We start from the raw sequence: 25,942 nt of genomic DNA, 5'->3' as shown, positions 1-25,942 counted from the left end.
AAACGAATGCATGCAATAGTTACATTTACCACATTGGGTTGTGTCTCAGAGTTAAGATGTTGACCAACTCGTGACCACAGCATAGAATATTCATGCACTGCAGTGAAGAACAGAATTGAGGTATGAAGTAAAAATGCTATTTTTCAGCGGGACTTGATTTAGCAGCAAATGTACATTACATTGTCTACCATCTATTACAAATCTGTCCAAACCCTTTGATCCAGCACAGTGAAGGAAAGATAATTAAGACTGGAGCTAAAATTAAACCAAGCTATCTCACTTAAGTCATCTGGGATGATTATAAATGTGTTGATTATTCTGAGGTACCCAGTCATCATAAATCGTTTTAAAACGTTATTCGCTGTCAATATCTCAATTAGAATAATGGACTAAATATATATTATCACATCAATAAATGCTTATCTGTCATCAAAATGATTGAAGACTAACTGAGGGAACTAATATCTGACTTTCATGAAAAATATGTGTTGTCAAAATGTTAAAATGTTGGTCTCTGTCATTATGACTCAATTACAATATCTTGGCCTAAGGTGTTATTTAGCACACGGTCTGCACTTTCATACAACTTCAGCCAACCTCAATACCAATCTGTCTTAAACTAATAAGGTTAATCCTATTCACATGATTAATTCAGAACTTGTGCAGTGTGATGAATTAAATGTCATTCGACATGACTCTTGAAAGGTATTCATGTTTTCCATAAACATTACATTGCTGTGTGATGGAATATAATGTATGAGAGAATGGTAGCATAACAGAAGTCACCACAACAAATGTAGCACAACACTGCTTATTTACTACCGAACACCATTAAATTGGAGTATGTATATTTCCAGGTTAAAGCAGAGTGAATTTACTTCCGCGACTAAGCACATACTATAGATATTTAAATACTCTAAGTTCCACAAATAACCCATTTTGTGGATGAAAAAGTGTAAGCTGTGAGTAGAGTGTCAGATTGGGAGAGAGCACGTCACTGTGACGGCAGGGGACAGCGTTTTAATCAGACTCTCTTTGGGAGACCAGCACTACTGCGCAGCACATGCCAGTCTTGTTTACAGTGTGTGCACTCAGAAACCATTACAGACACTTCTTGGGAGTGTATTACGATCAGCTCGACTCAACACGTTTCCAATATACATTGAAGATTGATTCCATTTCACTTCGCTCAAAGGAGAGACATGCAATATTCAAGATGCTGTTGCTGAACTAGACGTATAGAGAATAATGCTGATGTTTTTAAATGGCTGACAGTCAGCTCAGTTACTTTAACATTATTCTGAATTATTTACTGGAATAGTATGTCGTGCCACTGGTATTGCTTCCTTTACTTAGCTGTGGATGGTAATATTAACCTGTGCCAACACTGACTTGAACCATCATTTTTGTACTATCATCCCCACACTTAGCATTGCCACCCTCACCATACTTGTCTGCTATCAAACACAATGCTGTAAAGTGAGTTTCAGAACAAACAGGAGACCTGCAGTGCAGGAGATATTGAATAGTTCTTGAAATTGGCATTGTATATAGGCTCTTGATGTGAAATTTTAATGTATGAACATGAAGCCAAAAATGCATTCATCAGCATTCAGCTTGTCAATCTGTTGAAAACAAAAGGCTGTGTTCTCCCTGAGCATTCCGCCACCACATTCTGAAGACTGAACCAAGACAGCACCTCAGAAACCAGCACAGCTCTAATGAACCTGATTAAAACTTCAGTTTGTAGAGCAGTAGTCTCTCGAGTTCTGGCTGCTTTGTTAAAATAAATTAACACACTTGCGCTGCAGAGGGGCTTGCATAGTATTTCTAAGCAACAACAGTGATTCAGTCCATTTCAAAAGAGGCAGAAGATGAGCAGTGTCTATAGGTTGCTGTAGGGTGGTAGGGTGAGTACGCTCACAGATCCTCAGTTTAAAAAAAAAAAAAAAAAACAGAAACCTAAACTATGGTAAGACCTTGAAAGTGAAAGTGAAGTTTACCCAATGCACTGTATAAGGTCAGTGTAACAGCACTGTTCTTAATGGGGCCAGGAACAGCACTGCATGTAATCCTCAATAACTTAGATCTGTATGGGGGAAGGCACCACATACCTTTTTCACTAAATATCTCTTTTCCAAATCAGCATATCCACTAGCCTGCCATTGTATTCCCATTCAGACTTAACTCACCTCTCTCAGTCGGTGTATGCTGAAGAGGACATTAGTACATCTTAACTGGGGGTTTTTAGACGGTGGTGAGAGGAGTGGGAGTTGAGAGTGATTAATCTTGATTTGATCACTGTCACTCTGTGTGCTGTTAATACACACCTGCCTTCAGCAGAAGGTTGATGTCCTGTGCCTCACTACCACCCCTGCTGTGTCCCATTACTATGTGGCATCTTGTAAATGTCTTTTGGTGTTACTTGTGTAAATGTCTCTCCCAAATATCAATCTGCACTTGCCACAGCTGTGTTTGCACGATCAAGGGACATTTTATACCCGTAAAATAGGACCCGCAGTGCTTGAAGTGCATTGCTGTCCAATCCTCACAGTCAAATAAGTGAGGTGCAGTTCATGGCTATGATAGACTATTATCTAGCTTCACAGGATAAAATGTGCACTGTGTATAACACTAGTTAGTCTCCAGTCTCCATCATAATCTCTACTTAATAATGTTCACCCCACTATACATACAAACAAAACTTTAACATGTAAGATTGGTCCTGAATTCCATTACTATACAGAAATCGTGCAGGTTTTCATTGCAACTTCTGAAAAAATTGATCAATGAGAATTAAATCAACATGATTTAATAAGAAACACAAATGCTGGCCTTTACAAATGATAGAAACTGCTGATTTCATACAAATCAATTTGTAGAAACACATGCACATGCAAACACACACACTCACACATAACATACATGCATCTACACACACACCGCACACACACGGTATGCAAAATCAATAATGTACATCTTAAAATATAAACAAATAAAAAGTTTGAAGGAGATGGTGGCAGAGACTTAGCCTGTATATAATACAACCAGTTTGCAGACTAGAACGGGCGACTATCTGACAGCAACTGCGTTGATTGTCAAAGGAACATATCACCAGTCCACTGAAATAAAGGAGGAAGACATCTAGACATGGTAACTTCAGCTCCTGTTTTCCACCAGCAAAAAATAAGGATAAGAAAATAACAAAAGCATGACACCTTTCAGAAAGAGCAGGGAACTGGCTATTTCTGAAACATCACAATCTTCATTCCTAGAATGAAGTAAGAATCAAACTATTGTAGTCAATTTATAATGAAATATTCCACATTTCCATACATTAAACTTAAGCATTGACATAATGCATTTGTATCGAATGCTATGCATACTCTAAAATGAAATATGTTTAGCAAATAGTTGCAATATTCTCCAAACAAACTAAGTTTTATTTGTGCATGTACACATTTCCGACAACCAATTTCATATTCAACTGTAAGCAATGCAAGCCTTGTAAACATTAACCATGATGTAAAAGCTAGGCCATTCATACTGCATACTAGAGACATTACAAAAGGACAGTACATTATACAGCTCTTAGCCTCAGATCAAGCCATAATAGCATAGCAATACTGGCAATAATCAGTCTTTAACCAGCACAACGTGACCCACATTGACCCCACAGAGATGGTGAGTTTCATATCCTAGGACAACGTTCACTGAAGATGTACCGATCAAGCAAAGGAAATGATGAGGAATCCATAATCGTAAATAATCTCCCTTCAGCTGCAGTTTTAATGAATCACAGCGATAAATCCAGTCATTATCAGGCAGAAAAAGAGGGACAGTGCAGCTCACCCTTTAACCCTCATGAAGACACAAAGACACAGCACAGGAGATTCACAGATATGGACTATCACTTAAACTCAGGTATCGAGCACCTCTGTGAAGAGAAACTTCCTTGTCTGAAAATCAGGCTTTCCATAAAAAATGGTACAGTAGTCACAATGGTATGGCTTTCCAGAATCTCAACCAGAATGTACAGTAAGGAATTATTCAAACCGTAAAACCCCATGGAATTTAGCGAGGGCCGAAGGTATCAGCATGCGTGTCCTTCTGGTGTTGCTGAAAGAGAATATTAGTAGGGTTAAATATTAGTGGCCCCTATACGGAGACTCTAGATCAGCCAATAAATAAACCACGATACAAAGACAGTAGTACCACTCTGCCTTCCGCTCTTTACTGGTCCGGGCTCACCAAGAATCTCCACAATGGGGCCAATACATTCACCTTCGTTTTTCTGACTCCATTTGAATAATAATTTAGATTAGTTATCCACATTTGGTGGATGTCTTATTTATAATTTGGACTTGATCGCTACAGGAATCCTGTACCGTAACGGGCTCCCTGAACAATCCTCTGCTGGTACCGCCGCATGTCACATTGCGCGTTATGTGCACGTCTCATGAGCTGGCTAGATATCTGCAGTCATTACAGAGGTCGCAGGAATAGCTACTTTTGGGTATATCTGTTTACAGCCTAGGGACCCAAGAAGACCAACAAGCTACGGCTGTTCTCGACATGAATGAACTACCACGCGGAGGCGAGTGATTTACCATCAGAGGTCTATGGGCGCTATACGCCGTGATACATTAAGCGTAAATTTACATCCGCCCTAGACCAACCCGAGGGGGTAACCAAGCATTCCCTGTGTAACAGTGAGTGTTCAGTAAGCGAAACTACACAGATCAAGTTTTAACTATTTATTTTACCAGGCAGGTTATATATATAATGACACTCTAGTTCCAAATAAAATATACATAAAAGTATTACAAAGGAAACCAATTTACGGAGTCTTAAAAGTCATACCTGGTAATAAAAGCTACATACAGGGGTCTGGCTACAGACACCCTGTACATAGAAGTGACGTGCACAGTGTGCACGGGAGTCTGATTGCATTCTCCCTGATTGCTTGGTTTGGTCTCCTTGAATCCAAAATCAGGCCTATGATGTTGACCACTCAAATGGGTCCGCAATGAACCAATGAACCATCTGGCGTTTATAACCATTTGGAATTTGGAGCCAGGCTTCCCCAGGAAACGAGATTTGATCAGGGGGGTTGAGACACATGGCTTTCACTGGGGCAGAGCTCCACACAGTCAAGGTAATTTCATTCTAAGGGAAACTGTATGTCCAACCCATTGCAGGACTAAATAAAAGAACAACATTTTTTGTAAAATCTGTATACAGGAGCTCACTTTACTCTACTATGATGTTATCACATTATGTTAACCAACCTACTTATCCTACCTATACTTCTCATTGCATTGTCATGTTGTGTTCATGATTCATTTACTTTTTATATAAATTCAGCCAGCTGATCAGGAAAATATATGTTACAAAATTGACCAATAACATATACAGTATCACTGACCTGTCAAGTTGGCAGAAAATGCTCCGAATTACTATTATGCACAGATATTTGGATGAGTTGCTACCAGATGACTGAAACTTCAAGCAGATGGGTGCAATTTTTTTAAGGCCAAATTACTTACAAAGCTAATTCATTACATTGCTTACATTATTGATAACACTTTATCAGCTAGCTCATCAACACTCTTTTTTACAGCAAGATAAATCATCCTGGACCATCAGGTATTATTCCAAGGAATGATTCACTAAAAGTGATGTATTAGGTTATATGGCTTTTTTTCTTGGCTATTCTCATTATTTATACTTTAAAGACCTTTTTGGACAAATGCATTCACACAATTTGAAACTGTGGAATGAAATCACTGCATTAAGTTTTAAAGTAAAGTTAATTAAAATTTTAACTTGAAGCATATTATACTAAATTTACAGTACTCATTTGTAAGTATGCATTGCATGCGTGACTGCACAGGAATACATTAGACTTTCAAAGTCAAACTGAATTTTCAACTACTCTGAGGCCCTTTGTTTACGCAAAGTGAGAGCAGAACAGCCCACACATACTTTTGCTCCATTTAAACAGGTAGAGAGCAGAGAGGACAACAGACAGAGTTGAGAGAGTGCCACAGTATGGACCCTGCCCACGCTGGCGTGAGAGTCGGTCACCCTTCAGATAGCATCACGTCGTGCCACAAAGTGGCAATGTCCATGTGGCCTGGGCAACCCAAAGAGTGGGACCTAAGGGGTCCACGGACTCCCTGTTCAATACCCAGGCCACAAAATACAGGAAACCCAGAATGAGCTTTAAACAGCATGAGTATTCATTCTACATGAGTATGTGAAACCAACAGGGAGGACGGCAACTTTGGCAGAACATGGCCCAGCTCACAAGGCACATATTAGTCCAAGACCAATTTATGTAGTATCACTATAAAATATCTCAACACATTTTTCTCCACAAGATAGACGTAAAATACAACTCTCTCTTTTTGTTTCTGTTCTATCATCACACCAGCCATGGATTGAATACATTGGTGCTGATCATCATTCATACATCAAAATATGAAAATAACAATTCAGCCAGAGGTTTGTCACACATACAAAAAAATCTGCCTAAATGTCTGCAACTTTGTCATTCGGGTGAACTCCAGCAAGCAACCAGAAGACTCACTTGTGGGACTTGTGGTCGAGGAGGCTGTCATCCAGGTCGAGGAGGGCTGACGCATGGCTGAAGAACTTCCTGCTGGAGATTAGAGTGTTCCTCCGGAGGGACAGCAGGCTCTGACAGAACCTCAGGCCCGTTTCCTCCAGCTCTTTCGTCCCAGTCTGCAGACCCTGATGCAGGGAACATGTATGCATGAACACACACACACACACGTGCGCACACAAACACACAGAAATATAGACTGCTATTAACAACTGTCTCCGACCCTGCCGAGTCCCTGACACAAGCTAGCTACTCAACTCCATGTACTGTGGGCCGCAGTGTCCGCAGGTATTTGCTCTTACCATGCACTACACCACCTAATTTCACTAATTATTTTACCTGTTTGGTTCAGATAATGAGGTAATTTGGGAAATCAGGTGGTGTAGCGCACGCGGTTGAAGCACTGCAGACACAGTGGCCCTCTGGACGTGAACTTGAGTAGCACTGGTATAGAGCGACCGCACATGGAAATTAATCACAGAAAGCCTACTTTTGACAAAAAAGATCAAACCGCCTTTCACACAGATGACTAGCTACTGAAATGCACAAGAAAGGGCACATATGCATGAGAAATTGAGGAGAAAAGGGCACAGGACTTTCAGGAACTAAGACTTCTTGTTGCTATCAGTTGAAAGAACAATTCCAACCGTCACAAATTCACATGGGGTTATTATTTTGAAAATAGCTGCAAAAGACTAAAGACTAAGTAATTTAAAGTATTATATAATTAATTTTCTCAGATGTCTGTTTTCAAAAAAAGAAGCATGGCTATGAAAAATATATATATGTCGATATTATTTTTCAGCTCAGAGAATAGCGCAATACTATACAGCACATTGGGAGTCAACATTGTGAACTTAACTGTGAGTCTGTCACAGTTAAGTTAAGGCCTTACTTTTTCCACATTACCACTGAAACTGGGTACTTTGGGAAATGATTGCTTATGTAACATAACACACAATGGTCTGTTATCCCTATATGTATTCTTACAACAAAGTGTTTTCATCTAAAGTCACCATAACGGGAGAATGAATAGTGTTTCTCAGAGAGTTCCAATTTTCCACATGAGTCTCTTTCTTTTTAATCCCATGTTTAGACCATGTTTGCTTGCGTCCGTCATTTCCTTTGCTTTGCCTCTGCAGAAACAGTGTCTGTAGATAAGTGGAGAATGCACACTGCATCCACAATGAGCCCAGGCCCACAGCAGGCCCCGAGAGCTCCCAGCAGCCTCCTCCACCTTGCTTGCCTCATACCGTGTACCGGTAACAGTGCCAGGGTGGGATCGGGGGGGAGGGTGGGTGGCATGTGTGTGTCATCCTTTCCACCGACAGATACTACATCAGACCAACAAGACACATCAGTGCAGGTAAAACCAGGGCTTCTCCGACTGAGATCCACACTGTGTACAAGTGGTAACTCTTCAATAATTTAGAAAGTAGGTTTACATGGGCAGAATGCATATCACAGAGGCTGTTTACTTGGTGAGAAAATCAATTCTCTCATTATGCAAGCTGCATTGACCATCAAAATTTCTGGTCAGATCTGCATCTAAGGCTTGTCAAATGTCAAATGATTTGACAGGCCTGGTGCAATTAAACTTGAGAAACTGCTACAGTACACAAACAACAATAATTTGACACCACAACATTCAAGATTGAAAATGTTGCTAATACAATGTACAATGCACTTACAGTATAACTATTTTTATTCATTTGTATCTATTAGATTCATGTATGAGATCACGGCCAAGAGTTAACCATATATTTTATTCTATTCACACAGCAAAGCAAAATATACTTTATTTATTTAAGCTCAAGAACATGGATAGGGAGAGATTTCTGTTTTATGCATAAATACAGCGCATAGATACATTTGGCAATATGGCTTTAAATCATGTTTTATTTTTTTCATAATAAAGCCATGAGAATGACTTTCGGAATGCCTTTGGGGAAATAATGAGCTTTACATGTGTATATTATGTATGCACCTCGTGTCTACTAGGCCAAAAATGAAAACCTTAGTGATCCCGAGGTGATAAAGTCTTCATTGAATTTTAAACCCTAAATCAATATTTTTCACGTTGAAACAACCTGTCATCGCTGCATAACTGTTTTCCTACTTCCCAGTCCACAGAGATTGTATTTCTCTACAAAACGTTTTTACTACAAAACATATTTGTTTATTTTTCTGTAATGGAAGTGTGGTGCTTAACTTTGGTCATGACTCCAACTTTCATTACCGCAGGGTTTAAAACAACACAAGACAATCTTTGTACCCTGATAGTGTACCATTTCTTACAAAAATATAAAAAACGATTTCTAATGGTAGGGTCACTTCAGGAAGAGATCAAATAAAAAAGGATTGGGTTTTCACTGCGGTTTGCACTGAGGACAACACAAAGGTTAAGAAAGGTACGTGGGCCGAAGACATCAGCTGTCATGCATGCCTATTACAGTACTCAATGGCCTGGATTAAGTCAATATCTGTTTTTAAATGGTAATAATAATTGAATGCAACATGACATGAAATATATTTTGGAGAGGCTATGCTAATGTGCTAATCAAGCCAGTTCTAAAATACCGAATTTTGGTTAAAGGTTATAAGGTCATATGTGAGTTAGAAAAAAATGTTTGGGTGGCAGGAGCATGCAGTTATTACCGTGAAGTGAAACTAAATATGACAATGTAGCTTACTGGAATAATTTCCTTGAAATATGCAAACAGTTCTGTATTACAGCAATATTTCATCTGGAACACTGCACAGAACTTCACTTTCACCACTGTAATCCACATTTATTTTGAATATTGCAAATATAAATTGGAACATCTGACATTGGTGTGCACTATTTCCACCAAGCTATGTGGCTAATTTGAATTTTATCGATAGCCAGAACAATAACAAATACTTAAATTACCCTGTTGTTTTTTAGCCATGCATCAAAATCATTAGCAGTTCTTTTGACAATACATATTGCCCAAAGGGGCACCACTTCAACATGTATACGGTAGATGTATGTGTATTGTTGAGTTTTTACTTTGTTAAGGTTGTGATGAGACATAATGCATAACGCAGTGTTGAAGCAAAGCATGCATTTTAAGCGAACATTGCACCTTGAATCTACACAGCAGTCCTTTGAAATCATGGATCAGTGAGTAAAGACATAAACTGAACTGTACAACCATCTATTATCTAAACCAGAAATAGAAAAGTTACAGCACTCAACACTCCATCCATCTTGCAAGACATCACAATGTGAATATGAAATGTGTTCAGCGTGAAATAAAACTAAACGAGCCCTCCCCCTTACCCGGCGTATATAATATAATAAATGCCTACAGCTTCCCGCTCTTGCAAAAGTCAATCGTGGTGCTAAGGGAGGGGTGCCACCTATTGGTCAGTCATCTCCCCCCATGTTCATTTTGGCAGTGAGATCTCAGAATCATGAAGCCTGAAGTAACCCTGAAGACCACCCGGTTAATGTCATCCAGGAGAGAGCATGATAACATGGCATAATATGGAGTGGTAGAGACAAAAAAACTGAAAATGTCCTAGTGCTCTGATAGGCAGGGCACAAGCGTTAAGGCTCTCTGCTTGGTTTGATCCTTCATTCTTTCCTCCAGGGTGAGAGATAGAGAGACAACACACAATACCACCCGGCAGCCATGTTACATTTTCCACCAAGACTCACAGAGTACAGGGTCAGCTCAGCCCACCAGCCAGCAGCTATTTTTCAGAGAGAATGACATTAATTGTGATTGCATACTGTACAAGTGCAAACATGTGAATACTACTACTATGCTGATGACAGCCATACAGTATTAAATAGCAAACATAAGAGATAGTAAGTTAGCACAGTCATAAGTGGTCAAATAAACGTCACAATGACATTGTCGGTTTTGGACAAACATCTATGTTATGAATTAAGCAAAGATTATATGTACTTAGCAATTAATTAATTGCAGTTCATGGCAGAGTTTACATTTAAGGTCTAATATTCAGTTCATGCCATTGTATTGCAGTAAAATCCCTGCATCCAGCATAGCTCCATCAGTTGGTTACTAGCAAACATTTACATAAAAAGCCTGGCTACTGTCAGGTAACAAGCTACTACATTGTGTCTTGTTATCAAATAGATAAATAATAACATAAACATAGCTACTGCTGCTAGCCATGTCAATGTAGTCATTCACTCTACCACTGACAGCAAATATTACAGATGAGACAATGTGAAAAAAATAATAACATTCTCTAAATATTCCAATCTTGTAGAATGTTCAAAAGGTAAATTCAGCCATGTATTTTACGGATCCATTTTCACTTCATATGGACATTGCTGGTGTCAGAACCCCACTGCCAGCACAGACCTGTAAACTGGTACAAATTTTTCACTTATGGCACCCCACACCTGAAACAGCTGCCACATATTCTTTCTAACATTATGAATAAAAAGCTGGTCATGAAACATGACCACAAACAGTATTTTTGCCAAGCCCAGACCAAATATTGTTCACTTAAATATTAATAATTCAAAAATGTTTATACTGTAATTGACATCCTAATTGAGACTTCCAATATGTGCCTTATACGGTACAGATAGAACTCCCCTATGATATCATCAGAGGCTTACGTTTATTTAGCATTTCCCCATAATTGCTGTGGCCTACCATATGTCTCAAGCTGTTGTTTGCCTATGATCAGTTAAACTTGTATCAGGGGCAATGAGGGTGCCATATCTTTTGGCTTTGATGAACATCTTAATTAACTGTCAACCAACCATGCAAATGCAACTCAATGCAAATGATTAAGGTCACAAGAGAACAAGCTGTACAATTCCATCTCAGTTTTACAAATAAATGCATTCTAGCCCTTTGGAATAAATTCATGAGCATGCAACAATAATAATAATAATATTTATTAAATTAATAATAATAACAACAGCAATAATAATCATAATCATCATAATAATAATAGTAGTAAAATATGTACATATGTTAATGTAAAATAAGTCTCTGGCAGTTCCATGCATTTAATTATTTAAGCATTCACCCTCATGCTTAAACATGCCCTTTCATTCCAGTGCTTTACCCCGGAATTAGGATTCTGCACTAAGAGATGAACCTTCCATTGACTGATTTACCCGCTCAGCTCTACTAAAAGACATGTGTCACACAGTGAGTGGGCTATGCCATAACACTGCACTGAAGTCTTCTGTAAATGGCTCCCACTGAGTCTTGTTACCAAGCCTGGGATCATGGAGTCAGCATGATTTTAATAGGCTGGTGCACAGGCAGGTTAGGGGAGATGTTCGGCGCTGCAGAGAGAACGTTATACACCACCTCCTTCTATGTCCCATTTCCTCTTGGAGAACCTGAGTTCCCAGGTTTCTCTGATTTTACATTTTCTTGCGAGTTTTGAGGATTTCACATTATGATTCTTTCAGTTGATATTAAACCTTGATGAATATTGAATGAAAGCTCACTTTTGCAGTAAGGGGCTGGCCTTTAGAAAGTTTCAGCAAGGTCACTGGAAGTCATCTCAAGCCCTGTGCATCTCCTCTTCATGAACACAAGAGGCGAGACTACTCCAAAATAATTCTGACAATACATTCTACTTTTGGCATAATTTGGAAAAATGCTATTAAACATCTTCGTCTTTCAAAAGGGTTCACAACTATTAATCAAATGATAATGTTTGTAATCTGAAGTTTTTGTTTTCAAAAGTCATGGTTTTCTAGGGGCAGTGGCATTGGCTGGATGCTTGCATTGATGTCTACAGTTACAATAGATTTGTAGAGATTGCAGAGAGTCATACAATTGTACTAACCATACTAATCATTAATTAATAATATTGAATTGTAAAGTACGTGTTAGTTGAGCTTGCTGACTGAGCACTTTACTAGGAACACCTGTATGCCTACTTGTTCATGCGATTATCTAATCACGATTATTATCAGGCAATCGGCAATGCATAGAATCATGCAGATATGTGTCAGGAGCTTCAGTTAATGTTCAACCATCAGAATGGGGAAAAAATGTGATCTCAGTGACTTCGAGTGAGGCATTATTGTTGCTGCCAGACAGGGTGGTTTGAGTATTTCTGTAACTGCTGATCTCTTGGGATTTTCACACACAACAGTCTCTTGCGTTTACTGACAATGGTGCAAAAAATACCACGTCAGGTTCTACTTCTGTCAGCCAAGAAGAGAAAGCTCAGGCTGTATTGGGCACAGGCTCATCAAAATTGGACATTTGAAGACTGGAAAAACATAGCCTGGTCTGAAGAATGCATCTTCTAATGGCTACTTCCAGCATGATAATGCACCGTGTCACAAAGCAAAAGTCATCTCAAAATGGTTTCATAAACATGACAGTGAGTTCAAATGTTCTTCAGTGGCCTTCCCAGTTACCGAATCTGAATCTAATAGAACACCTTTGGGTTGTGGTAGAAGGGGATATTCGCAACATGAATGTGCAGCTGGCAAATCTGTAGAAATTGCGGGATGCAATCATGCCAACATGGAACAGAGTCTCAAAGGAATTTTTTCAATCTTGTGGAATCCATGCTATGAAGAATTGAGGCTGTTTTGAGAGCAAAGGGAGGCCCTACCCAGTAGTAGTATGGAATTCTCTATTTCAATAACAAATAAACATACAAATGAGAAATTAAATAGAACTGTAGGGATGGTGTGAATAAGAAAAACAAAGAATAATAATTTACACATCTTTAGGCCCAACCTGTAATTAAGCAGGCATTTGCTAAATGCGCTATTCACCATTAAATGGTCTTTGCAAAGTGAAAATAGACTGCTAGTTAAACCAAATTTATAATCCACATGTCATAAACATTCTCAAGTGTATTAGAGGGGTATTTTATATTTCTACACCGATTATACAAATGCTGTGAAAACTTCCAAGATACTTCTTTATTATTTTTATTGAGCAAAATTCAGTTAATCATATCAATTTCCATTTTTCCCTCAATTTGTGTAAAATAGGCACCCCTGGTCAAAAAGGCTTTTACAATTAATATCTAAGTGAACTGAAGCAAACCTGATGTCTAGATGGTACAATGTTAACATGACACATTTCTTCACATTTTAAAGCAAGATTATTTGAATTAAATTTTTTTACAGTTTCAAAATAATTAAAAAGGGAAAGTTTGAGAACCCTGTCAGTTGGTACTTTGTAACTCCTCAGATAACGATAACAGATAATGATAAACACTTCTTGTAGCCAGCTAAGAGTCTTTCAATCCTCAGTTTTGGAATTCTTCCCCATACTTCCTGGCAGAACACCTCCAGCTCAGAAATAGTCTTCGGCCTTCTTGCATGTGCAGCATGTTAGAGACCTCTCCACAGATATTCAATAATATTCAAGTCTGGGGACTGTAGTGACCATTCAAAACCTTCATCTGTCTTTCCTGGAGGTATTTCATTATTGATTTTGAGGTATGCTTTGGATCATTGTCTTGCTGGAATACCCAACCTCTCTTCAACTTCAATGTCTGGACTGACCTTTGAAAATTGGCCTCTAGAATTTCTTAATATTTGGTGGAATTCATTCTTCCTTCCACTCGTACAATATTTCCTATGCGCCCAGCTGCCACACAACCCCAAAGTATAATGGATCCACCTCAATTCTTCACAGTTGGAAGGTGTTCTTCTCTACAAAGGCTTTGTTGTTTTTCTCCAAAAAGTTCAATTTTGGTTTTGTCTGACCAAAAGGCTTCAGGCTCATCAATGTTTTCTTTGGCACACTTCAGACGCTTAATTTTGTGTTGAGGCTGTTATTTCTGGCAACTCTACCATGTAGGTCTTTGTTGTTTAAAGTATGTTGTATTGTTGTCCTGTGATCAGCTAGAACTGTTGGCTACATTTTTCACAGCTTCAACTGTTCCATTTAACTTCAATTTTCTAATGTTTCTGATAGTGGAAATAGGTAATTTTAAACATTGAGAGAGTTTTTATATCCTGGTGGAAATTAACCATCTTCAATCTGAAATCCTTGGACAGCTGTTCAGAGGAACCCAAACAGAACAGCCACTACAGTTGGTTACTTTAGAATAAAAGGTTCAGCCCTCACCTGACTCATTGAAGAGTAAATCACCTGGGTCTGGTGACTTTGCACAGGGCCCTTTTCCTTTTTTATATATGGGGGTGGCCTGTAGCGTAGTTGTTAAGGTAAATGACTGGGACACGCAAGGTCGGTGGTTCTAATCCCGGGGTAGCCACAATAAGATCCGCACAGCCGTTGGACCCTTGAGCAAGACCCTTAACCCTGCATTGCTCCAGGGGAGGATTGTCTCCTGCTTAGTCTAATCAACTGTACGTCGCTCTGGATAAGAGCGTCTGCCAAATGCCAATAATGTAATATAATTTATAAATAGTAAAAAATTTAAATGAAAAGCAATCTTGCTTTAAAATTTGCAGAAAGGTTCAAGTTACAATCTCAGGCCCATTTTATAGGACAAAGACAAAAAAACATTTCCAAAACTTGTAAAGTCAGTTTCTTTGAGCCCTAGAAGATACAGTATGTACAAGCTAAGCCACCTATAATAAGGTGCAAATCTGAGGACTGTGCAGATCACCTGACATCACAAGCAATTTACAGGCACCTGGTCAACCAGGGAAGGTGGTGGCACAGAATTAAATGGGGTTGCTGGCTGAAGGATCTCTCTCCCTGGCCAACACTATTGCCAGTTACATCACCCTGAAGGTTCCAGGCAGCTGGAACCATGGACTAGATTTGATGCAGGCCTTTAAACACATAACTGAACTATCCATGCTTAAGCTCCAAGTAATATGGCATACCATTTACAAAATTGGTATTATTCTGTTTCTGCCGTGAAAAGCATGCATTGCCTGTCATGTGTACTCCTAATTACAGTATTACTGTATACATTTTACATCAAAACAGAATAAAAAGTGAGCACAAACTATAATCACTTTCAACTTTGTCAAGTGCTTTGTCAAGTCTGCCAAAACTGGCTATTTTAGTCATTTATTTTTTGAAACACCATTCTTTTAGCTCAGTTGCCCCGGCATAACACCTGACATGCATCGATTGCTCTGTTTTGAAAACTGAAAAGAATCTGTTTGTGAGTTAGAGTCTGACCATTTATTTCACGTTCATCATCAATTTTATTTGAGTCAGAGCAGGTGTGAAAAAAGTGAAAGGGTCAACTAAAACTTGTTATAGTCTGGCCTTTGAGCTTCAACAAGTGATCTTGTTTAACTTCAACAAGAGACCATTTATTGATTTTAAGTCAGTGTGAAGCTAGTGGTTGTTCAAAAAATAAAGAAAAACTGCAGGTTGCACAATACATTTATACACTGTTATGACCCAACCTAGTCCATGCAAGGCAATGCAAAGTTTCCCAGAGCTATAAAAAATATTATGGTGCTGACAGAATGTAGCACCTTGTTCCTAGAGAGCCAGAGTATGGCATGTATTTATCATTATATATTTGCCTGATTAAACGATTACACCATCTCCTGTGTCTGAATTGGCTGCTAAGAAACAGAAACCAGCTAACCTTGTGGCATTTCAGGACCAGGGCTGCAAAACGGCCATGTATACTGTGATAGACGTACATGAAGTACAGTACAGTTGCTTGTTCCATAAAATGTATCCTATTGATCTGATTGCTCTCCTTCTTAAGACATGAAATAGCTATTTCACAATAAATAAACAGTGGAAGTTGGATATATTGACTGTAAAAGAACGCCGTCAAATAGTCTTGGCGAAACGACTTCTTGTTCCCATATTTCATACTGTGAAAAAAAGGAGGCAACAACAGTTCTAATTTAGCAGTGCTGCTCTACACGATGACCCTAGCTCTGATTTAGTGACTGACTGAGAGGGTAATTAAACCTCTCATCTCTGCTGAATTCCACAGCCAATCCCACGACTCATGCAGCCCACTAATTGGCGTGAATTAGCGTACAATGCCGGAAGGATTCTGCCGGCTGCTCAGGAACATTAAAGACCAGTAGAGGGGCTACTTGAAGTCGCTTTGCAGTCTAATGGCCTGCCAGATTTATGACACCTTCATAGAAAATGAGCACAGACTGTCGAGAAACATTCACGTTGTCTCCCAACCTAAAAGCACATGTATAAAACATCTGGCCAACAACCTGCTCACAAGTCTTTTAATGACGTCTCAGATTTCTGGCCCATTAGTACATTTCCAATTATATTTCAGCCGTGGGTATCTCCTCGTACATTCAGAAACATGGTCTCTTGTAGGCAGCTAGACAGGGTCTATTGTGCAGAAATGTGTTACTGTAACTCTAACGGTTACACAAATTCAGGGGTAGCATCCCAGCTGACACCAAGCCTTTCAAGAATGTTGGGAAACACTCTTACCGATTTGGTAATGAGAAAAAGGTGTTAATATTACTCACAAGAGTTCAAAGAACAACAAAACAACAATTGCACAGAAAGAAATAACATTAAGCTCCAGAAATGTGTGTCTGGGAAATATTTGCCATAGCTTTCTGAGAAAAGTCTGGAAACAAATAATTGTTACTGCTCTTTACAAGTAAGCAATAACTGGATTATCACAGCCAGGTTTTATATGCAGAAAACAAATGGAGACAAGATGCACTCAGTTCCACAGAAGGTGTACTCAACGCAACTCAAAAACCTAAAACAGACAAAATAAGCATGCTAAAATATATGATTATTACACTGATGCACAGATAACATTTAATTTCAATACTGCAATTGGCTAAGCGTAATTTGAAATATATTTGTGACGAATAAAATTAACAACTAAGGAGGACATTTTACAATGCTCAGATGGGCTCATTAGAGATAAGGGTTGAATGGACAGAACACTGGGAAGAGGGTGTCATTCTGAACCCCAAAGATGTAGCCATTTGAGTTTCTCCTGACAATTAGCAGACAGTATCCCTCAATAGCACAATTACTGACCTTTTCTTAACTGTCAGAACTCAGAGGGCACATTTCAAAAGCAAGCATGATGACCAAATTACTCATTCTTATGAAATATATATATTTTTTGTTACAGCCCATCTATAATTGACCTGCTTCCACTGACAGAAGAGCCTTGCATTTATTTATTTTCACTGCTTGTTTTCACGTTTTCGTCTACTGAGGGGAAAAGCAAACATGCGTCTGCCATTGTTCTGAACGTCGTTGATCTTATTCGTTCGATTTCACCTTTTACATCACATCGCAGAAACGATTTCATTTTATAGGCTTATGCCTTTAGCTGTGGTTAGACATTGGCTTCTTGGCAGTTAAATAAAAGTGCAAATCTGGGTTTTAGACCCATTTTCTGAGCACAGGATAGATTTCTGGTTTTGAAAATCGCTATCATACTACATATTGTGCTCATTTGAAGACATGTGACTGACCACACAGTTCCTATGGAAACTCTGGCAAGCTTTCCCCCGCAGGGATTGAGGCTGGAGAGATTATAGCGTTTTTGTGGGCGTGTCCGCCGTTGCCAACTGGATCTACTGTATGGCAAATCACAATGATGTCACACAAACATCTGTAAAATGATTGCACACCGTGAATTGTAAAATATGTGTTATATGTCCTGACTGGCTCAATTACTTTCAATCATAACTTTAGAATATATTTTTTAAATATATGTTCAAATCACTGGCATACTTAATATTTGAGTTACATTTTCATAACTCCCTTTTAACACATGCGCAGATTATATTTCTACTCAAATTAGACATTGCTAGTAGCTTTCTATTATAACAAACATGTCAAAACAAGTGTGCTCTGAATATATTTATAACTCAAATAGTGCAGAGTGGCAACCTGCCACAGATACAGATATTTATTATTGCTACCAAGGATTGCATTTTAGTAGAACCATAATTTATATTTAGCAATAGATCATTTATAGTCTAATCAATGTATGCTGTACATAATTAATTGTAATGCGACTAACACAGTGGCAGTGGTGCAGAATATGCTAAAGCAGTGCAGTCCACTGTACTATACATATAAAAAATATGGTAATAGCTATAGACTCTATACAAATATAAATAATGTTGCAACAAACAAGCAAATATACAGCATATGACATAGTACAATGGGTGGGTGGCACACCTTGTAGATGCCCTGGTCACAGCCATTGTAAGTGCTCTCCAGGGTGTAGCTCCTGAGGACCCCCAGTTCACGCCACACCACCACCCGCGCTGTCGCCTCTCGCGACTTCTCCACTAGATAGTTGCAGCTGTTGAAGGAGAACGCCGGGGAAATCCTGTCCAGGGTTTTCGGGATTGACTAATAAGACAGAAAGCCCAGCATGTACATGGGTCTTACCACTTATTTGATGGGATTATTTATTATTGCCAACAATTTTGGTGGGCATGAGTGAAAAAAAGATGGGATTGTTGACATCAAAATATCAACCATATCCAACCATAGGAACTAGAAGCAATTCTCTAGGAAGCCTTTTTGGCAGGGTGTACTGCTGCCAAGAAGGCCACTCTTAAGAGTTGGACTGAGCCTCTGGTGGGCCTCAATGCCCTGTGGATGATCTGTGGCCTTTTAGAAAAACCTCAGTCAGACTGTGCAAAGCTTCTCCCACTGTTCTTGCTGAATGGAATGCAACCATGTGTGAATGACAGAGTGCAATGAATTGCTTAATTAATTAGTGTGCTGTGATTAGCAATTAATCAGTAAAAAGTATATGTTTTTGTACTGCTTATTGGTTTCTTTTACTTTACCAACCACATACTAATATAGGAGTATTATAGCTGATGTATCTATTCCATTGTGATTTGTCTCACTGTTCTACCTGGAATGTGTGAAACAAAATAAAAAAATAAAGACTTGTTCACAAAAAAGTACAAGATAAATGCGCAACACTATCACTGAAGAATCTCTTGACGTTTTCTCATTATTGGGCCCACAATTGCTTTACAGTGAGGCACCCATCTCTAATGCAGAAGCCTTCACAGCAGTGCTCATCCTGTTCTATGCCTAACCAATACACAGAAAGCACTGTTTGATTCATGTAGAGAGTGGTGTAATCAGCACTGCTTATAAGATAGAGTTCAGATATAAGAGATAGGAAGGGGAGCGGCAGAGCATAGGGATGTGGGATGTGGAGGCGAGGGGAAGCTGTGAGTACCCTATATCCCGGGTCCTCCTTCAGCGTGGCGGTGTTGACCGTCGATCCAGACTGCCAGAGTGTTTCCTTTACACTGCAGCCGTACAAGAAGACATTTTTCTTCCTGGAGTGACCATGGTAGTCACAGAATACCTGCAAAGGAAAACATAGGGGGCAGTGAGAGAGGGGAGGGGGAGTGAGAGGCAGAAGGAGAGAGAGAGTGAGAGCCTGTTGAAGAACCCATATAGTAGTACACCAGTACCCCATTTTGTCTGTCCTTTTGTCTGAGTTTTAGGGCAAAAACTCTTTTGGTCTTTTTCTTAAACAAATAGCAGAGAGCAACCCTCCTGTTAGATCAGTGAGAAATTGTTCAACACGGTTGGACTCAATGTGCAGGTAGACAGATGAGTGAAGAAGGCCTGAGTAAAAGCACCAGACCCCTCTATCTAATGGCTTTACCTCCCGGCAAAATGTTGCGGCAGTGTTTGCCCACTGAATGTGTCCCAAAATTGGAAAAGCCATTAATCCTGCCAGGCAGCCCTTTGAGCTCTGCTGACTCACTCCTGGAGCACTGTCAATGCTCACCCAGGCTTAATCATTCATGCTATAAAGAACCAGAAATGACTCCATTTTGCAGCATCTCTGTGATAAAAATGTTGGAAACAGGAGGGCCGGTACCTAATTGCAATTATGCTCCTAGTTACAATAATGTGACAACTTCATTAGTCAAATAATGGCTGTACACTACCATTTATAATAGCCACAATTAAATAATAGACATTTAACCAACTTATTATCAGGCAAATTAGAGTATGCTATTGACACTTGGCAAATCAACTCATTTGCTATTACTATCAAAGCACCAAGTCCAGCCTTGTTTGGGGGACATTTTCAACTATTCAACAGAAAACAACATAATCTATTCTGATCAGCAATACTCATGCAATTGATAATTGGGCCAATTGTAGACCATTGTATTTTATCATTTGCATAAATGTGCTTCACATTTGCAATTTGTAGAATGCAGTGAGTAATTGTATTCTGCTGTGAACAAGTGATGTTATATATTTTAAAATGTTAATTGTCATTCAACAATTGCGCCAAAGCGATCAAAATGGTAACTAGTTAATGTTAGCAAGTGGGCCAAATAGATTATTTAATGTAAGGCAAGTTCTCAACCAAGGTTTTTATTTTTAATGCATATTTACAATGATCTATCAAGTATTCATTGAACCTCCAGGTGTTAAATGGAATTTAATCACAAAAAAAAGTGAAATGTTTGCATTTGCTGGAAGGAGGCTGGAGAGATGACCTGATACCTTAATTGAGAGCTGCCTGATGTCAGCGTTAGGGCTGATCAATATAATTTCCTGTCTTTTGAGGCTTTCAGAGAATGCAAACAGTTTTTTGTGATTAATTACTGTATTATGGTAAAACAGACATCATGAGCTGGCTAGAGGAGGATGGGTTCCTCCCATGGATGGGTTCATCCCTATCTAACACCCTCGGATTTGCTCTTGAGGGGGTTTAGGCCAGAGTGTTCCATTAAGCGGGTTGTGAAATGCATTATACACATACATTTTAATTTGATTCAACATTACACCCAATTGCATGCATATTTATATTGCAATATTCAGTGTGCTCAAAACATTTAATAACAAAATCGATACTGTTAAATGCAGAAATTATAACAATGCAATGCAAGAACATCTACAATTAAAATGGTGTATTGGAATGAGAGATACTCCCTTTGCATATTTAGTTTTGTGCATGGAGGGGGTAAAAGAATAAATTGAACAGAGTCTGATCAGAGAAACTACCCTTACCAGCGGAGTCCTCCCGATGCTGCTGAGGTAGAGCAGGAAGCCTTTGGTGTGGTATATCGTGGGACTGAGGCTCAAGTCAGGCTTCATCCACTGCCTGTTGAGATCTTCTCCATTCAATGAGCAGCGGTGCCTGGGATTAATACAGTATAGAAAATCATTGAGGACTTCAGTCTCATTTAGCAGGTTTTCAAAACTAAGACTGCTGCCGCACAATTGCTCTGCAGAAGAGGACATTGCAAGAGGGCCCATTTAGGGCCTGGTAGAAAAAAAAAAAACCCTGACTCATGTCCCTCTATATGCCCAGGTACAAAACTGCTTTAGTTAAATGCAGGAGTTACATTTTGAGCAGATTTTTGTTTTTGTTTTAATGCAGGTCTTTGCAATATTGCAATACATATAAAATGTTTTACTTACCTATGGCCTAATTGAAGAGAACTGGCTATATCTGATGTTATTGAGCAAGTTTATGCCTGGGTGAATACTCGATTTTGCTTGGATACTCGTAAGTGATTCTTTTCGTATAAAAGTACAACGTTTGGCAGATAGTCCTGGTCAAGCCTTATCGCCGTTCTAAATTAATTGCTGCCTGCAATTTGCTGCAGCATAAGGAGACCTCTTAAGTGCATAGGCACAGCAGCAGAAGATCAAAAAGTCTAAAATATCTAATAAAGTGCTCACTTAGTGTATGTAGCAGAATTCAGCCATTACAACAACTGTAGACAAAACAACCGCCAGCTAGTACTTCTTTCAAATGTAATAAGCAAGCTGGAAATGCAATGCATCTGAATTATGAAAGATCAATGCACCCATATAAGATATACAGGTACAGTGCTGTGAAAAGTATTTTCTCCCTTCCTGGTTTCCTCTATTATTGCATATCTGTCACACTGAATGGTTTCAGATCTTTACACAAAATTTTATATTAGACAAAGGGAACCCGAGTAAACACAAAACATTTTTATCAAAATTATTATTTAATTTGTTTAATGAAAAAAGAAAACACTCATATCACCCATGTGAAAAAGTAATTTCACAGCACTGTATCAGACAATTATAAATCTGTCATTTGACCAATTTTGATACATTTTGAAATCCAAAGGAAAATGCCCTGCAAACATTTAGTGAGTAACACTGGGGTTTGGATAAAAAAAAAAACAATAAAAAAAAAACAATGTTATTTCAATCCATCTAATTATATTACCTCTATATACACTTTCATACAGGGGGCATATTAAATATATGTACAGTTCCCTGGATACTGAAGCAAGGAGAAATAAAGAAGAATATTTATTTATTTAGTACTGTAAGGTAATATGAGGGAGGCCATGCACTCCACTGGCAGGCTGAAGGCACAGCGAAAGACTGAACCACACATGAATCCTTCACAATGCTTTAGAAAAAATAAGTTGAATAAGAGTAGCCAAAAGTGTAAACCATTAAAGGATAGAAACCCATCCTTTGTCGTCTTTAGAAAACTGCAAACGTGCTAGACACATCACAAATGTGTAAACGCTGATGTCATTTGGGCTACTATAGACGAGAGAGTGCTGTAGAGAGTGTGAGCGGAAGGCAGGCTGTACAGTATTAATGCCAGTCCTGCCCATAAACGGCACAGCTCTCCGTCTGTCGAGGCTGGCAGCCAAACACCGAGTAACCAGGCCGCCTGCCATCCTGGGGATTTTGGGAGCTCAAGCTGTCGCAATAAAAAAAGGCCTGGCATGCCCAGTGAGCAAGGGATGGGGGACCTGCTGACCCAAATTGTGCTACTCTGCCCAGCCAAGGGGAACCATGGTGTGTGTTGTGTATCTAATCACTGAGACCAGTGCTGACCAAGGATGTTTCTAATGACTTATACAGTTTTGTGTTGGCCGGTTTAACCAACGCGCACACATGCACTGCGTCTAAACAGATCCCTGACCAGATTAGAAGCAGGTTATCCTTGCTCATTAGATATGTGGGCCAACATGCAAAAAGACAGATGTATCATCAGGACAAGGCCTACCCTTGTCTGCTCATCGACTCATTTTATGACAATTTTCAGATTACACGATGAGCATAAAGCCAAGAAAACCTATAAAACAGTGAAAAACCCCAGCACAGCTGGCTCCCATTTTCTCCACAAATTATGAGCTAAATGCATTAAAACAATGAGTTTAGTCAAACCATTTTAGACTTTAAAAAGGCATTTAGATTTAATTTTAATGTTAGATCAGAGCTAATTACAATTTCTGAGGCAGCAGAAGACAGCATGGACATCAGGCCCTGGAAAGTATGCCATTACCTCCAAGCCATTCCTTTCACCTGAAGGTCAATGATGGGTACATATTTTCCAAAAGATTCAAACAACCCTTTTTTTTACCACTGTTGTGTTCAGTGTCACCTGTTAGGCATGATTGTGGAATTGATTTCATTTTCTTCCTACAAGTGTCCTGGTTTGTTGTTGCAGGCAGAGTGAGTGACAGAACAAAGCAGTAAACACTTGCGTGTTAGAGGACAGTATCATCAGGGTGCTGATCTATTGACCTGAGCTCTGTACAAACATCTGAATCCTGGGATCTCACTGCACCCGGTGCATCACAGATGAATCTCTCTGTCATTGCAGCTGGGACCACTGCACACCATCTATCTCCCTCCTCCAGCAGCCAGTCCTATTGTTACGTAGCCGGGTCTCTTTATTACCTCTTCACAGAGCCGATATCGGTTGATAGCGTATGATAAATGATGATCTTTTAGAATCAGCTTTAAATTGATTTGAGTCACTATTAGGAGATGTGCAATCAATAACGCGAGTTACCCAATTGTCTCAAAGGGAGAAGCTGATGAGGCGAACAGTGGCGCCTTTTAATTTCATACGCTGAGAGGCGGCAGTGCATCCCTATGGATGGAACACCTTCATTTCCTCACCATTAGACCTGCCTGGAGTCATGCAGTGTGCGTCATGTCATCTAGTTAAATTTGGGGAGAAGAGATTTCAATGCAATTGAGTATGCATCTCTTCAACTATTTTTGACACAGTAGATAGAAAGCCACTCTTCCTAATCCTTCATAAGCGTCACCGACTTCATAGCACACGAAGATGGTTCTATCATTGTTGCTGGGCATCAGACACTCAAGGACTGAATAGCTGTCTAGGCCTTACCTAATGAGGTCAAAGTCTTCAAATTCCTATCAATGTCTGCTGTGCACAAAACAGAAACAAAGAACCCAAATAGAACACGATTAGAGTCACTGACCTAGTGAATGCCGTTGCTGGAGTAGAGATTCAGGGTTGCTGTATCAAATGGCTTTTTGCACAAAAAAACCTTTTAGGCGTTTAGGCTGTCATCATTTTTTCAATGGCATGTCTTGGTGATTGCATCTGCACTGATTCTATCAACTTAGAACTTAGATGAACGGCCTTTTTTAAGAGCTTGTATTTCATGTTTTGGTTGCAGTTAGCAGTCTTGATATTAAAAATTAGCATTACAAACATGCACCCCCCTCCTCCACTGCAGAGAGGCACTAGACCTTCTGGAACACTCATTCATAAGCAATCCACCACAATGACATGGTGTCCTCATAACCAAATGCACAGGACACATCACTCTTTCAAAGCCACAAGAGTCTCAACAATGCATTGTCCATTAATCAAAATCCCTAAAGGGCTATCAAAGGTGAATGGGATAGGGGGAGAAAGCCGCTGATTGGATATCTACCTGAGGAGGGAGGCTGACCATTTACACAGGCTCAAAAAGATTATATATTTTTAAAAAGAAAAGCACAACAAATGGGAATATTTTGTTATGCAAACACAGTGGCTTAACAAGAACTTGAATCCAACCTTTGCCAATGTTTTGTTTGCAAATTCCTGGAAACTAATGAGACATGGCCAGAGCAACCTTTACATTTGTGACGCCTACAGCGCTGAGAGTTGCCATGGCTGTTTTTGAGAAAATGTTGAGGTGATGGGTTCTCAGGATGTGGGAGTGGAATCCATGCTATACATCATCACCTTTGTCTGTTGTTATCTTCCACAGTAGAAAAAAGTGCAACTGTTCTCCACTGTTTCTGATTTAAATGTTTGATGCTTTAACACTGTAAAGGTCCCAAATGACATTTCCCTGGCTATGTGGATTTTAGAGTTGCACATGCTATAAAACAATGAATATACACAGTTCCTAAAGAAATCCAAACAATCTTAATTAAAAACCTGCATTTGAACAAGCCGTTTGGACTTCCGTAACGTTATGACGCCTTCAGCATGCCCCACCATGCTGCCGGAAGAAATCCAGGCACATTTACTTCATTGTGGAGCTAGCCAACCAATCAGAACAGAGGTTCTTTGATATTAATGAGCCTTAAAGACAAACTCACTCAAACAGACTGTTTTTGATGAAGC

The 25,942-nt window shown here is 39.3% G+C and overlaps 1 protein-coding gene across 4 annotated transcripts in view; it reads right to left on the bottom strand.

Annotated features, from left to right (window-relative positions):
* LOC133130868 (cytosolic carboxypeptidase 4-like) overlaps positions 1 to 25,942 on the bottom strand; it is a 123,914-nt gene that overhangs the window by 12,694 nt on the left and 85,278 nt on the right. For all 4 annotated transcript variants that reach the window (XM_061245806.1, XM_061245807.1, XM_061245810.1 and 1 more), the window contains 4 exons: positions 21,565 to 21,694; positions 19,760 to 19,891; positions 18,730 to 18,906; positions 6,596 to 6,759 (listed from right to left, as the gene is read on the bottom strand). In XM_061245806.1, the coding sequence (XP_061101790.1) occupies positions 6,596 to 6,759; positions 18,730 to 18,906; positions 19,760 to 19,891; positions 21,565 to 21,694 (603 nt within the window). The remainder of the gene's footprint in view (positions 1 to 6,595; positions 6,760 to 18,729; positions 18,907 to 19,759; positions 19,892 to 21,564; positions 21,695 to 25,942) is intronic.

The sequence above is a fragment of the Conger conger genome, chromosome 6 (assembly GCF_963514075.1).
Source record: "Conger conger chromosome 6, fConCon1.1, whole genome shotgun sequence".
Lineage (NCBI taxonomy): Eukaryota > Metazoa > Chordata > Actinopteri > Anguilliformes > Congridae > Conger > Conger conger.
This window is presented reverse-complemented; position numbering and strand designations above follow the sequence as displayed.